This window comes from Artibeus jamaicensis, unplaced genomic scaffold, assembly GCF_021234435.1.
Source record: "Artibeus jamaicensis isolate MK-2021 breed Jamaican fruit bat unplaced genomic scaffold, CSHL_Jam_final contig_490, whole genome shotgun sequence".
In the NCBI taxonomy this organism is placed as follows: domain Eukaryota; kingdom Metazoa; phylum Chordata; class Mammalia; order Chiroptera; family Phyllostomidae; genus Artibeus; species Artibeus jamaicensis.
In genome coordinates, this window is record NW_026521861.1 from 3238344 (window position 1) to 3254429 (window position 16086).

At 59.1% G+C, this 16086-nt stretch overlaps 1 protein-coding gene across 5 annotated transcripts in view; it reads right to left on the reverse strand.

Annotated features, from left to right (window-relative positions):
* SH3PXD2A (SH3 and PX domains 2A) overlaps window positions 1–16086 on the reverse strand; it is a 222019-nt gene that overhangs the window by 93578 nt on the left and 112355 nt on the right. For all 5 annotated transcript variants that reach the window (XM_053668389.1, XM_053668390.1, XM_037159354.2 and 2 more), the window contains one exon: window positions 9673–9764. In XM_053668389.1, the coding sequence (XP_053524364.1) occupies window positions 9673–9764 (92 nt within the window). The remainder of the gene's footprint in view (window positions 1–9672; window positions 9765–16086) is intronic.

Genomic DNA, 16086 nt, shown 5'->3' on the forward strand with positions numbered 1-16086 from the left:
CGGAGGGACCCCGCATGCTCTTGTGCGGCATTCCCCACGTGACGAACGGGCCGTGTGTCGGGGTGGAGGACTTCAAGGCTTGGTCTTGGGCCGGGGTCACGGCTGGACCCGAGGCCAAGGTCAGGCCTCAGTTTGGTTAGGGAAAGGGAGACCTGTCTGGGGGCTGCTTCCAGAACCAGCTTCGCTGTGCCTGTCCTGTCAGGGAAGTCAGGCAGCACGGCTCCTCTGAAGTCTGACCCCAAAGCGCATGGGGGCTCCCAAGGCTGGGGGCGGGGCCTCGGTGAGCATACCCTGAACTAGCCCTGGGGCTCTGGGCCTTGCACATTCTCAGGGGTGTGGGCTGGCAAGAATTCCCCTTAATCCCCCTTAAAGGGATCCCCAAATGTGAAGAGTGCCCTTAACTACGCCTTCAGCTGCCCTTCCCCCAGCCCCTTGACCACAGACACCATGGGGTCCTGGGTTCTACCCTGCAACTGGGAGCTGGTCTCCCTGGCATTGGCTCCTGTGCTTTCCATTGCACCCCAGCTGGGGTTGGGAGAGGCTGAATCCCTCCCACCCTTACTAGCCAAGAGATAACTCAACCAATCCGAGCCCAGGGTTCCTCTGCTGCAAAAAGGAGACACGGCCCTCACAGGATGGTATTGTATTAATGGTCGAACGAGATAGATCACACTCAAGGGTCCAGCACAGTGTCGGGTAGCATCAGTGGAGTCTGCAGGGGGCGCCTGCCAGGACGCTGGTGACTGTAATACCCAATGCTGCCACAAGGTGAAGCCAGAAACACACCAATCCCACGAACCAAGGCCCTTGAGGTGAAAAAGTGGTGCCTTAAACACCAATCAACATTAAGACATAACTCTTACGAGTCCCCAAATTCTAGAAGGTTTGTCTCTTCCACAACCTGCTGTTGCTACGAATGTCTGCCACTCCTACAGCCATCAGACCTCCAGTCCAGGTCCCGGTGCTCGGACCCCTTCAATAGCCAGCAGGTTCTGAGAGAACCACAGAAATTCAAAGCCAGGAGGGACCCCTGAGATACCCCAAATTCTTTCCCCTCCACGATGCTGAAGGGTAGAAGGGGTTAATGGCAGTTCCCAGCTGGACACTGGGTGCCCCAGACCCCTTCCTTCTGGCTCAGCCAAAGCCAATACTGTCCCTCTCCCGGAAGACAGTTTTTTTCAGTCCCTGACACTGCCCCGGTCTCAGGGACTCTCTCTAACCTCTTTGGGGGCTGGCTTTCAGTACACTCTCAGTGGGAGGGCTGCCTCCTCAGGGAAGCCTCCCCGACCTCCTGGCCAGGCTGGCCTGGTGCTGTGGGTCTCCACTGGCTCAGCAGCTGCTGTGAGCCCCCTACTCCAGGTGAAGAAACTGAGGCCTTGGAGGCTGAGTTATTTCCCGGGTTGCACGGCAGGTGGGGGAGGAGCCGGGGTGCCAGTCAGGCCCTGCCTGTGCCATCTGTCTCCCCACAGACCACGGCCCCCCCAGGCAGGGCTGAGCCACGCCCACTTGTGTGGGTCCCACACCGCACACCGAGGGGACAACCAGAACTGGGTGAGCGCCTCCCGCCTAGAAGCCCAGAGGCAGCCCTGGTCTGGGAGGCCAAAGCCCTGGGTTTGAGATTTAGCTCTGCCATGGAGCATGTGTGGAGGGGTGGCAACCAGAGGACTGGTTACCATGGAGGGGTGGTGACTACAGGGAGGGAGAACCAAGGCTCCCCTTGCACACGGCAAAACAGCAAAGCTGCCTTCAGGGGCTCTTAGGAGGCTCGGCCCTCTGGCTGGCACCACCAAGGGGGGCCGTGGCCCTGGGAACAAAGGAGTGGGCGTGTGGGGCCTTGGGCACCTGCACACCAGGGCCACCTTCCCAGGGCTGAGGAGACACAGAAAGGGAAGCACAAGCCTGAGGAAGTAACGGGGACGCAGCCGGTGCCCACACCCCTGCCCCAGGCTACCGTTCCACACCCCCCCCCTCGCCTCCCACTGCTGCTTGAGGGAGCTGAAGATCCCGTGGCAGCCCTGGACACAGGCCCTCTGGGCCTTCACTCCAAGAGCTGGGAGCCAGTAGGTGGATTAGAGTTGCCCACCCCCCGCCCTCCCCACCGCATAGCTTGCTTACCCGGCCCCACAGCCAGGCCCTCAGAAGCCCTTGTTCCCTGCAGCCGATGCCCCTTTCAGGGGGGTTGGACACAACTTCCTGTGGGCAACTTCCTCCCACCTGTCCACCCAGGTTAAAGGGGGCTGTGGCATTGGCTGGGCAGGGTCTACTTACACAAAGTCCTGTGCCGTGCTGGCCCCCAGTCCCTGGTCGACCCAAGTCCCTGTGTCCAGCTGGCTCTCTTGCCTATCAGCATCGAGAGGCTATTTGTGCAGCTGCCAGTAGCATAGGACCATGTCCAGGAAGGGTGGTGGCCGGGACTGCTGAGTGTGGACAGCTCTTTAAGCATGGGGTGAAGATAGGGACATGGATGCCCTGCAGCTCCCCAAAGCCAGTAGCGTGCCTGGTGGCGGGGGGCCAGCCTCACCCCATAGTCCACACCAGCCCTGGTGAGAAATCCAACCCCAGTGAGAACTCTCAGAGCCGAGAGGGACCCAGTCCTGCCCACCCCGTCTTTCCTGAGTGGCCACTCTGCACCCAGGCCTGGGCCGGTGGAGGAAAGCATCTGCCAGGGCCAGGTGCGGAGAGGCATTGGTATGGTTGCATTAGTGCCCCGGGAACTCACGGCTATCCTGCCACGTCAGTCAGTCACTCGGTGCCGTGGGCCCCGTTCACAGTGGAAACCGAGACTGGAAGAGGTGAAGCAATTCAAGGCCACCAGCAGAGCTGGGTGTTCCCACTGTTGTCTCTGAAGTCAGTTAAACTCAACTCAAAATTTCGACCAGGCGGTGGCCTTGAGCCTTGAGTTCATCAGCCCACACCATCCCTGGCACATAGTAGGTGCTCAGTGGAGGGAGGTCACAGCAGACGCTGTCTCCAGTGCTCTTCCCAGGACCTTCCATTTGCCTCCCGTGAAAAGGAAAGAGCAGCAGCCACCTGCCTCCAGCCTGTTTCATGTCCCTCCCCTCATCTGTTTCTATCTCCTTACAGAGAAGCCAGAGCCTCCACCACCAACCCAGGGTCACCTGCTGTCCACAGGGTGGCCTGGGTCCTGAGATCCGGAGTCAGACTCCGGGGCAGGCCTGACCTGGAATCTGGCCAGATGGAGGACGTGGGGGGTTCCTGGAGGAGCCCCCCAAAATTCTCAGGGCCATCCTGGCTGCACTGCCCGCCATTCTGTCTCTCTGCTGAGTCCCGAGGCAGGACTCTGCCTCCCGCAGGGGAGGACCGCCTTTTCTTGGCTCCGACCTTGTGCCCACACCGGGCCCAGAGCGGCTGCCTGCCCTCTGCCCTGGTGCCGGTCCTGCAAGCCTCACTCAGCGCCCTCCGCGTCAGCTCCCGGGCCACCTCCTGGGCCCCTGGCCCAGACCCAACCCGGGGGCTCTCCCCTAGTCAGGCACCACAGCCTTCTTCCCCTTCTTGTTGACCCACCTGGGTGTCCCACGGACACAGCAGGTGGCAGGGGTGTTGGGAGTGGACCCCCTGGGGCAGATGGAAGGCAGCTTGCAGGGAGAGCTCCCATCTGGCTGTGGGCCCGCTGCCTCTCACCCCAGGTCCCTCCGAACATTGGACCATTGTTCTAGGCCACAAGAGGGTGGCTCTGTGGCCCTGGGGCTGAAGAACAAAAACCTGTTTAGCGAGGCTCTGCTCCACCCGTACAATTTCAAAAATTTAACCAAGATCCTGGTTGGCTTCAGAAGGAAGAAATGAGCAGAGGAGGCAGGCCCAGGCCCGGAGCTGAGAGGGGGTGGCGGGGAGCAGGGGGACTCAGCCCACCCCATTAGCCCACCAGGTGCCAGTGGCTGTGCCTGAGGACAGGCAGCAGGTTGACCAGTGGGACGCCCACTGCCCGGATGGTGTGGCTCAGTGGGTTGAGTGCTGGCCTGCAAACCGGTTCCGGGTCAGGGCACACACCTGGGTTGCCCGTGTGAGAGGCAGCTGAGAGATGTTTTTCTCCCTCCCTTGCTCCCTTCCTTCTCCTCTCTTTAATAAATAAATGAAATCTCTGCCATGGTTGGCAGAGAGCCAACAATGGTCAGGCCTCAGAAGGAGGCTGCAGCCCCCGCCCTGTGGCCATGAGTGGTAGGGGTGAGCAGGGGACGAGGGGGACCTCACGCTGCTGTGCCCTCTTGCTTGGTGCTGTCGCGATGGTGACGGCACGCGCTGGCTTAGGGCGGTGCTGACCACGTGCCAGGTCTGTTTGGGCGTGTGTACTGGTTCCCACTCTACAGGTAAGACAGCGGAAGCTCAGAGAACCAGGGGGCAGCACTGGTCTCTGAATCCAGACCACCTAACCCCAGGGGGCTTGACAGTGCTGTTCACTCTGGTCCCTCAACAGCGGCCAGGCGCCAGGCCCCTGGGGGTACAGAAATGTGGGCTCCCCACGCAGGCCACTCCTGAGGCAGCCAGGCGGGGGCTTTAGGGAGGGGTTTCTGGAAAAGCCTGAGGCTGAGTAGGATTCAGTCCTGGGATGGGTGGGGAGAGGGGACAGAAGAGGAGAGTGCCCTGGGTGGAAGGAACGGCAGGGCCTGGGCTTAGAGGCTGGGGACAGCAGGTGGCACTCCTGTGACAGGCACCGAAGAATGAGAAGGTGGCTGGCGGGCCAGGGGGCTGGAGAGATGGAAAACGTGGGTTATAGGCCCTGAGGGCTTCCTGGGACTGGACCTGCCCCAGTGGAATGTGCGTCACCCAAGGGACTGGGGACATTGTTTCAGTGGGATGTGGCTTTAAACTTGAATGAGAGGAGCATTTGCTGGGCATTGGTTGATAAGGATATGAGTCCTGCCAGGCCAGCCTGGGCCTGCCTTAGCTCCAGGATGCCCATGGCAATCAGAGCAGGGAACCCGCTACTCGGGGGCTGTTGGGCCTGTGGAAGCCAGGCCAGGCAATGCCTGGCTCCCAGCCCAGCGGCCCAGCAAGGGGTGCTTGGGTGCGCCAACACTGCAAAGCCAGGGAGAGCTGAGGCAGCCCACGTGGCCTCAGGACGCTGCTGGGCAGACCACGTGCACAGCTGGGGGCCACCTCAAAGTGCTGTGGGGGTGCTGAAGAGTGGCTGCCACAATCCAGGCTTATCTGTCAGAGTTCATGCCTAGGGACCATCCAAGGTTTGTTCTGCACTGAGTTCCCTCCAGCTCTGGGGGTGTGTCCGTCCCCCTCCTCCAGGACTTGGTGACTGGGGCTCTCCCTACACTAAGCCAGCTACACAGCAGCCCCAGAATCTGAGCAGGAGACACTAAGAAGTGTCACCCCACTGTCTCTTACCCACCAGACTGCCTGGGTTTGGACCCTGGCCCAGCCACCTGCTGGGTGAGCTACAGCAGCTCTGAGCCTCGATCTGCTCTATAGAGTCACCTCCCAAGCCAACTCCCATGGGACACTATAAAGGAGCCTAATTGGCATCAGCCATTCACTCGGCAGATGTCTCCTGAGCGCCTGCTCACAAGCTCCTCCTCTCTCAGAGCCTGCGTTATAGTCAAAGGGACTGGCGGTACCCACAGTGGGTGGAAGGGCACTGTGAGGCATGAAGAAAGATGAAGCTGGGAAGGGGACTGTAAGTGCTGGGGGACTTGACAGAGGAAGTCCAGGACAGCCTCACTGGGCAGCTGTCCCACCCGAGTCAGGATTCAAAGAAAGTTTGGGAACAGGCCGACGGGCTCCCCTGGGCAGGGACTGAGTGTTCCAGGTGGACAGAAGAACCAGTACAAAGGCCCTGAGGCAGGAATGTGTCTGGCAGGTGTGAGAAGTAGCAGCTTCCAATGTGGCTACAGCAGGTAAGGTGGGAGAATGGCAGGAGGTGTCCCCAGGTGCCCCCAGAGGGGCCCTGATTCTGAGTGGCGTGGGAAGCATGGAGGACTTATGGAGGAATTGAGCTGAGGGGTGACATGGTCTGATGTGTATTTTTAAATGATCATTCCTTCCACTGTTTTGCAATGGACCATAGAGAGCAAGGACAGAAGCAGGGACACCAGCCAGGAGGCCACAATCCAGGTGAGAGATGGGAAGGGTTGGCCCAGGCTAGCAGCAGGGGAGAGGGCGAGGGGGCTCAGAGTCTGGACGTGTTCTGAAGGCAGTGCCCCCAGGGTGTGCTGATGAGATGGAGGAAGAGGCGTGGAGGAAAGAGGTCAATCTAAAATAAGGCCAGGGGTTGGGACCTGGGCCGGGGCCCCAGTGGCCCTCAGCACCGCTCACCCACAGCAGCAGCACGTCGGCAGTGCCAGCAGGCAGAGGGTGGAGGACAGGGCCAGAGGACAGTGCTGCCCCACTTTCCTGGGGCAGCAGCACGAAGAGGTAGAAGCCCCGTGGCTGCTGCGTGGCCGGCTCACCAAAGGCGTCTACAGAGAACACGCTTTCTGTGCACGGCCAGTCACGTAGGAGGGCAGCCGCCGGTGGCTGGGAGGCTGGCCCCACTTTCCACCGAGCAAGCCAGCAGGTGGCCTGGGACGGGAGCCTGCTGCCCACCTCCCCCACCGAGGCTGGGCGGTTGCAGGCCTGGCCTTCCCTGCAAGATGGGAAAAGATGGGGCCCCCACCCCAGCCCCCGTGAACACTCAAGGCTCCGGCTGCAGCACACTTGAAAGAGGCCGGGGGTTATCTGCAAAACTCCAATTAAATCCACAGGCTTTGATAATTTGATAAGCCACTCCACAGTCGCCCCAGAGTCAAAATACACTGTTATTTGATCCTGTGTTTATGTTCAGAAAGGTGCAGGCAGCTCGAGAGGCAGGGGGCAGGCACCAGGCTGACAGACCATCAGCCCGCCAGCCCAGGGTCGCCCACGGGGCTGGGCTCCACTCTACAGGGCAACCTGGGTCTCTCTAGGTGGGACCCGGAGGCCGAGAGAGGGCAGGGAGCAGAAGCCACTCAGAACTGCCTGGCCGCAGCTGGCCCCACTCTCGAGCCTCAGGCCTGTTTAGTGCTGGACGGGTTCCTGTTCTCCGGCAACAATCTCTTGCCAGACCAATGGTGAACCAGCCGGGGTGACTGATGCCACCTCAGGAAAAAGGCAGATAACCCCCCTGCCATGGTGACTTGGAGGCCAAACGCGTTAGAACTGCCCCTGCAAAAGCCAGGCTGTGCTCTGCAGCGGTGGGACACGCATGGAGCCACATTCCGTTCCGTGCCACCGCCTTTCCCTGAACCAAAGTGCTGAGCGTTCCCACGTGCCAACGGAACCTGGCCGGGCAAGCACGGAGCCCTCGTGACCGCTCTCCGAGTCCCACATCTCGTTTGAGGAACGGAAAGACAGGAAGGCACACAGGTTGAACAGCGGTCGGAGGTCGCAGGGCTGAGTGGCAGGCCCCGACCCCAAGCCTGGCCCCGCAGAACCATGCCTGCTGGTGCCCAGCTGTGTCCCCAGGCCTGGTCTGCACCATTCTCGAGGGCCTTGTGGGGACAGGCAAAAGGCTAACCCGCCTGAAGGGCACAGGCTGACAGGTGAAATAGGGCCAATGTATTCAGCTGACTGGCAGAGAGGGGGGCGCAGAGGCACAAATCTAGGAGGGTCAGTTGATTTTGTGGCAATTCTCCTCTTATTTCACCCATCAGCTGCGGTCCCTCTCCCCTCCAGTGGGTACGTGATTGCAAGGGACTCCAATGACAACCCTACGGAAAGGGCATCTCTCTCCCATAAAGAAGGAGAGCAGGAAGCTCTGAGAGGCCACCCAGAGTGGCAGAGCTGGGGACAGACTGAGGGACAGTCTTGAGAACCTTCTTCCGCCCTGGGAGAGTGGAGGAGGCCTGGCAGGGGTGCGCAGAGAGGGTGGACAGAGAGGACGCAACGAGAGGCAGCGGGCCCACGGTCTGGTCCCCCGACTCCCCCCAAACCCTGGAGGCAGGTGGGAGGAGTGGAAAGACTATGGGCCTGTGACACCAGCAAATTGCGGGTTCTGTCCCACTGCAACTGAAGGCCTCAGTTTCCTTATCTGAGATGTGGGGATAAGGATGTAAAACCCTTGGTGCAAACTCTCTCATGAGCCTAGCACATAGTAGGTGCACGTAGTAGGGAGAGCAACGCCTCTCGCTCTGGTGAGAACACACATTTGTAACCCATTCTGATGTTTGCCAAGCTCCTGCCCAGCCCTCCTGTCACCTGAGTTTCTAGGCAACCCCTGGAGGTAGCAAGAGCAGGGATTCATTACCATCCCTTTGTATAGATGAGAAGACAGAGGCTGAGGGAGTATCTGCCTCTGAGTTGTGTGACCAGCGAGCAGCGGAGTCACACAGGAACTCCACCAGTGAATTTCTGAAGGTTCGTACCCTTTGCTTGTTTCCTATGCTCATGGCAGCCAGCAAGGGAGACGGCCTTTGTCAGGCCAGGCGCGCCTCTCAGCCCCACAATGCTTTTTCCTCGACCTCTAAGGGCCCAGGCCTTTTCAGGCTTCGTCTCACAGTGTGAGTGAGGAGAAGGGCCCTTTCGGAAGGACCGCAGTGTGTGGGTGTGCAGGCCGGGCACTGTTCACAGGGACACACGCCCTTGTCTTCAGGCTTTCTCCTCCCCATCACCAGATGGCACCTGCCTCTCCCTGCCTGTCCCAGGCAGTTCCTTTGGACTATTCTGTCCTTTCCCTCTATAGTACCATCCCATCTGCCTCTCTGTCACCCACTCTGATACATTAAGATTTCAGGGGAGCAGAGGCACGAAGTAAGGTGACCCATCAGCACCCCCTTCAAGTCCTGTCCCCTGCCCCCTACTCTTCCCCAGCTGTCTACCTGTGCTCATCAGATCTTTGGTGGAAACTAGATTCTTCTCGCCACTGAGAGCCTTCTCTGGAGTATGTAGGTGAGAGAAGTGTTCTGAGCAAGAACAGATGGAGTTTGATCACGTGTGAGAAGCCAACATGCCTGGACGGGTCATCTGGACCCCAGGTCCAGAGTAATCCACTTCCAGGAAGAAAAAAGACCTGCTTCCCTCCCTATTTCTCCCCAAACATGGCAACGACAGTCAGCCCGAGCCACTAGGAATCAGAGGCTCAGGTCCAAGTTTCACGCCTGTTACCGCACACCCACCCTGTTTATGACCTTAGGAAAAATCACCTGACTTCACTGGGCTCCAGTTTTCCTCTCTGCAAACAGGGCTACTAATGTCCATCACAAAACGCTGCAGGTAAAAGCCATTCGGTGAGGGCTCCATGCACGCTCGGCGGCATCTTCGACGACGGCTAGATCGGGGGTGGCAGCTCAGGACAGCGGCGTTACCCTGCGGGCACGTCACCCACCCGAGCAGCATGTGCACTCGGCCTGCATTCCCACTGGCAGCCTGCGACCACCAACAGCTAAGAGCAATGACTGCTAAGCTGGGGCATCTGAAAGGCGTGACCATTACATCTTCTGTTTCCTCGTCTGACCCTTATAACCTATGAGCTAGACAGCGTTTGCGGGAAAACCTGCTGCCCCAATGCAGAGACACCTGCCTTTTCCAGCCTGGGCATAAGGGGAAGCGAGGAGTCAGCTCTGGCCACAGGAGTCTGGGAAGTGGTCCCCATCCTGCAGCGCATCTCTCCTTAGCCTGCGCTCCCTCTCCCTGTGCCCCACATCCTGACGCCCGGGCTGGCCTCCGAGTTAGCCCACACCTGCCACTTACTCTTTTGGGGGGTTGACATCCTCTGGTCGGGCCTCAAAGAACTGGAAGACTTCATCGCACTGTGAGATGTGGGGAGGCAGCCGGACCAGCGCCTGCGGAGAGGTGGAAGGAAGGGTGTTAGGCCTGAGGAACCGGGAAAACCGAGAGCGGGGTCAGCTTGGGCCACCGGTGATGCGGAGGCTCCAACACTGTGCTGTGGAAGACGGTTAACCAGTCACCCACCCATCCAACCGACACCCAATCAATGGATTAATGCCAATCAGCCAACTAATGAAACAGTTCTTCATCTGTCTATCCCATCAACTAACCAACCAGCCAATTAATCACTAACCAGTCAACCCATAAAAATAACTAAAAAAAAATTCAGTCACTCTATCAATCATTCAGCCAATAGTTCAACCAACCAACCATCGGCCATCCAACTAGCCAGTCAACCAACTAAACCATCAGCCAGTCAAACAAAAACAAAGAACCACTGAACCCTGGGTCTCAGAGCCCTCGGGAACTACTCGTCCTGCAGGAACCCTGAACGAATTCCCTTCTGCCCCAAAGTCCAAGATCCTAAGTCTGGCAACCCCAGGTCTTCTCCCAGCAGCTGCAGTCCAGCTGCACCAGGTACAGTCCCTAAACATGGGCTGCACGATCTGCCTTGTGATAACAAACTGGGAATTCTACCAAGGGCTACAGGGCGCTAGCACACTGTCTGACGGGACCTGGATAGTTTAAAAGGGACAGAGACTTTAGAGACTCTGAAGCTGAGTTCCGAAGGGTGGGTAAGAACTAACTGGTCAAGGTCGGTGGAGATCAAGTCGGAGGTTCCAGGGGCTGAGTGAGGTCAGTGTGCCCTGAGAGCACTGAGCAGGGGGCAGGTGGCAAGAGCCTGAGAGAGCAGGGTCTCCTTTAGGGTCAGCAGAGGATGCCTGAAGGAGCAGTACAAGCTGGAGGGTGCAGAAATACTTCTTAGAGCAGTGGGCATGAGCTGGGCCAGAGGGGTTCCCTGATCTGAATAGGCAGAGAGGAGAGGAATGTGTATCCCTTGAGGAATAACTGTCCAGGGAGGGGAGTGGACCCGCTCTGAACTTAGTGTCCAGGGCAGACCCAGAGTCTGGTGTGGGGAGGGGAGGGATCACGGTCAGAAACTGGCAAGAGTTCCTGCTACACACCAGCACAGACCCCACGCCTTGCGGCCTGGGGCACAGAGGACCCCTGACCAGGCCCAGGCAAACAGGGAGGGGCAGGCAGGGGTGTAGGGTGAGGCAAGGGGGAGCCCTGCTCCCTGGGCCCCTCAATTCAGTATGAGGAGAAAACACTGGAGTGACCCTTTGGTCCAAACAAGAGAGGTCACTGTCAAAGCAGGGCTGAGGGACAGGGCCAAGGGAACTCCGGGCTGGAGCCGGGAGGTAGAGGGAACCCCAGGACTGCAGCAGAGTGAGGGACTGCACACAGAGGAGCTGTGGCCAGCGGTCGGTCAGTCAGGACCCTTTCACCAGCTGTGCCTCCCCAGCCCCCTCCACCAGGACTGCTTCGGGCACAATGGCACCCAGTCCTGCACTCCCGAGCCAAGCATGCTGGGGCCTCTAGGTGTGGTCACTGGGAACTGTCACAACGAGGTAAGGAGGGCAGCTCTCATCTGCATGTCTCGGGTTTGGGGACAGAGGCCGAGGGCAGCCCCTGAAGGGTGGGAAAGACCGTCGCTGGAAGGCAAGCTCCTCATGCGCTGGGACTTCAGCTCGATCTGTCAGCTGTGTCCCGATCCCAGGAGAATGCTCGGCATGGCGCGGACACTGAGTACGTACCTGTCTGACTGAATGGAGGCAGGAAGGAACAAATAAGGGCCTTGGTGTGCAGAAGCCCAATACCCACAGTAGCGGGACGTGACATGATGAAGGGGCAAAAAGCACATGTGTGCTAGGGTTGCAGTGGCACTGCCGTGTGAAGGAGGAGGGGGGTGGCAGTTTAACTCTTCTCTGAGCTGATCAGGTAACATTCAAGTGCAGCACCAAGCACCAGACATCCTGCCACAATGGCCCCGCTTGTGCCAAACCCGCAGCTGGGCGGGACGAGACCAGGCCCTGCCATGACAGGTAGGACAGCGTTGCACAACCCCCAGCAGTTCCTTCAGAGCCCGAGGCTCCCCTCAGGCCTCTAACAGCTCACCTCCGAGCAGACAGCCAGGGCACAGAACGGAAGGGCAACGAGAGTGGAAGGAGCAGCTGCCGCGCATCGGGCTGTGTCCTCGGCCCCCGGTGTGCCAACACCCGACAGACAACGAAGGCTCTTCAGGCTGTGCCTGGCACCGGGCTGTGCCCTGGTGTGACAGGGAGGAGCCAGACACAGTCCAGCACCCACAAGAGCACATCTCAGGATGTGTCGGCCATTGGGGCCTCGAGGCAGACGTCATTGTCTCTGTTTATCATGGGGACGCAGAGGCTGTTGGGGGGTGAACTGCAGTGAAAGAAAGTGGCAGGCTGAGGCCCTGTGCTCAGAAGGTAGAATGGGTGGGACTTGCCTGCACAGAGTTCAAGTTTTCATTTAACACATGTGGAATGTGCTGTTTCCTTCCCGAGGAAGGGCAGAAGGAAAAGGAAAAGAAAAACTCAGGCGGCAGAGAGGAACAGAGACAGAGTTGGAGGAGAGAGAGAGACGAAGAGAGATGCAGAGAGGTGGAGACATGGAGAGGCAGGGACAGGGAAGTGGGCATCGGGCGTGTGCAGACCGAGTGCTCCCGGCAGGAGGCAGGAGGGTTTCAGAGGGAGCACTAATGGGCAGCGATGGGCAGGAGGCAGGAGGAACCCATAACCAGGGACCGTTCTGTATGCAGAGTCGCTGCCAGGGTCACCTCCCTTCCAGGACAGGGCGGGGATGCAGGCAGGTTTCCAGGCGGCCCAGAGCACTGCCACCCACCCAGGCGCAGACCCGGCCAGGCGTGGCTCCCCCAGCACCAGTGGCAAACACAGCGGCTCTTCATGCCGACAGAGACCGGCATTCTGGGGGCAGAGGACACGTGGGCTGCGAGGGCCGCAGACAAAGGGGCCTTTTGGTGGAGCCACTGCAGACATCTTTATTTAACAAGGAGCCCTGAGGGGAACCACATCGAGGACTTGTCCTGATTTCAGGCTGACAAGAGGCTCTCAGCTCAGAGCAACTCCCATCAGAGCGGCCGCCAAACCCATCTCTGGCCAAAGTCTTTTGGCAGGAGAGCCGGTGCTGAGCAGTCCCGGAGGCCTGGGCTCGGGACGAGCGCCAGAGCCGGGGAACCCCCACACCCAGCCACTCTGAGGAGCAGGTGGGGGCCCACACATGGGCACTTCTGGGGCACCAGCCCTGGCTCAGGCCTAAAATTCTGCCATTGGACATTCAAGATGTATGCCAGGGGGTGGTTAAGTCAGGGCCTCGGGGCCAGAGAGACTTGGGTTTGGGTCCTGGCTCTGCCGTTCACAGGCTGCCTGGCGCCGAATGCATCATTCGCCCTCTCTGAGCTCCATGCAGTGGGTCTGACAGGGCACCGCCTGTCCGCAGGTTACGGGAGTACGACAAGCCCAGCACAGTGCCTGCCAATGTCAGCTGTGGCACTGCTGTCCACGCCGCTGGCAGTCCTCAGGTGACGGCAGTGAGGCTCACTGGAACGAGTACTGGAGGCGAAGTCCACAGATGTTGGTTCTACTGTCAGTCCTGCCCGTATATACTTGTGAGACCTTAGGTGGCTCACCTCACCTCCTTCTGAGGACAGGACAGACTGGCTCTGGAATCTCACGCTGTACCTCCTGGAATGCCTGCGTAGTGAGGTAAAATGAGTTCTGTGGGCACATGTGGAAGGAGGTCTTGGAGACGCCCTCTGGTCTGGGAGATCACCAGGTTCACCACCGTGGCGAAGGCGCTCCGGAGCCCTGCAGGAAGGAAACCCACGGGGCTAACTCACCCACCGGTTTCCTTCCTGCGGGGCTGTGTTCAGGCCAGCTTTTACTAGTCAAATGACCTCCCAAGGCGCTGCCTCATTTAATCATCGCATTAACTCCAAGAGATGGGTCTGACTATGATGCCAATTCTGCATTAGAAGAAACTCAAGCGCAGAGGTTAAGTAACTTCCCCAGACCGCAAAGCGAGTAAGCAGCAAGCCTTTAAACGAGGCCACCTAGTCCCGAGTGCCCCCTGCTCTGTCCGACCCCCTCCTCTGTGCCGCCTCCCCCGCTACCCACGGGTGTCTGTCTGGCCGGGGAGCTGGTTTCCCAGAACAGTTCCTGCTGACAGTTCATGGAGTGCAGCTGGGACAGATCGGGACTAGGGACACCCTGAAGTTTCTCCCAGCCCTGGCAGCCACTGGCTCTAGGACTGTGAACAGCACCCCAAACGGTGAATTTACCAGTCAGTCGAATCGAGCCTTTCCAATAGAGCTGTGACTCAGGTGAGGCTGGAGGGTCTGGAAGGCCCCAAGGGGGGAGAGGGCTGGGATGAGCATGACCTCAGAGCCCTCAGCACCTAGGGAGGGGCCACTGCCCTGTGGAGCTGCGTAGAGCACTCAGGGTGCCAGCTGAGCTGACGTCAGCCCCCTCCCAACTTGCCATTCCGTGGCGCGGGCGGTGGGCAAGCTGGCTGGGAACAGATGTGGAGAAACAGGTGAGCGAAGAGGCCAAGGGCACTGGGCACCTGGGACCGGGAAAGGCACTCAAGAGCCACCCATGTTTGTCGTCGGCCAGGACTTCCAGTGCCTCCCTCTCCTGGTCCCAACCTGCCCTGATGTCTCTAGCTCCTGGCCCCCGAGATCATTATCTGGGAGCCAGTGACCTGGGCCACCACTTGGCACCATGTCATCATTCCAGATGGCGCAGATTTAGATAAGGGAGGGGGTGGCTGAATTGGGAGTCCCTGAGACCTCCTCCCAGATGCAGCGGGCCCAGGTCTGCCTCTGCAAGTGGACCAGCGTGGGAGGGGGCCCTAGCCAGGCTGGGTTCAGACCCTCTGCTTCGAATGAGCCCGCCACAAACCCCACAGCTCCGGGTAACGCCTGTCCCAGGACAAAATGCAGAGTTCTGCGTTCTGCACAATGACAGTGGGAGCCCTGCTCTTTACTCAGGATCAAACGTTTTCCTCCTCTCCGCAGCATCACTGTGGTTCCTGATCAATGGACATCTTACAGGTAAAAGCCTGAAGACTCTGGGTGCGGTGGAGGTGTGTGGCGGGGGGTGGAGTCCTGCCTGTCTGGCCCCCGACTCTCGGACCCCCTCCCCACTCCTGGGGCAGCCTCTATCCTGCCCCGACTGTTCCTCCTAAGTCACCTTTCAGGAAGCTGGGAGCTCACTGGATTTCTGTAAACCAGAGTATTTCAAACACACTGGTTCTCCTTCTGAAGGATTTTAGGCAGCAAAACCTTTTGAATTGGAAATAGTGTCTAATTTGCAGTTGCCATTTAAGCCATTTCACAAGGTATCCTAGTACCTTGGGGCCTTGGGACATGTCACCCACTTCAGAGGCTTCCTCTGCTTGTATGTGATCTTTGCGTGTTGTCCTCAGATATGGGCCGGACGCCCACGTGGGGCCACGCTTCCTGCTGGTCCGTGAAGACACAAAGATAACAAGAGCTTCTGGTCTGGAGAAGGTGAATACCCAGAAACTACGCTCCTACGGGGAATAAGCGTGTGATGTGGCAGCAAACACAGGGCTTTCTGGGGAGCAGAAGAGATGGAGTGAACGGTCAGCTGTCCCTGGGGAGCCAGGAGGCTCCTGGGAGGGGCACCATGGACTCTGACCGCTTCCCCAGGCCAAGGCGGAAGCCAAAGGGCGCCTGGCTGGTTGGGAATGGCTACACTTCTGGCAGACTGGACCGCAGGGTGTGAAGGAGAGAGGTGGGAGCTTCGGCCTGAGCAGCACTTGGAAGCACCCCACAGAGGGCCTGGCTGAGCTGCTCAGAGGTTCTTACGGACCATGGGGCTCCTCTGAGGGCCTTTAAAAAGGAAGGGACAGGCTGGAAACTCCTTCTCCTGCACCTGTCTGGACCAGAGCAGATAAAGAGCTTCTACCCACTGGGTTACCCCAGAGGAGCAGAGTGCTGGGGAGGCAAGGACGGATCCGTCTTGGCTTTCTGCCTCGGCCTTCCCTGTTGGCCATAGACTTACTGCCCTGTCTGGGACTGAGCACGCCAGGGGTCCCGGGTGCCTCTCACAGGAGTCCATTTGGGTTGCAACACGAACCTTTCTCTTTATTAATGAGAGCCAGTGGCGGGCCATGGCGGAAAATTCCCTCGGTTGGGGGGAGAGTACCTGGGACCAAGAACCACCACAAGTAATGGTCTCTGCTTGGGAATGAAGTGAGGGTGAAAATGAACGAGCCCGTGAGATGTGGAGGGTCGGGTGTGGGGGTCCTTACCCTTTACAGGCTGACCCCCTTGTTGGGTCTGCAGTCCTGCCCCTGTCTAGATAC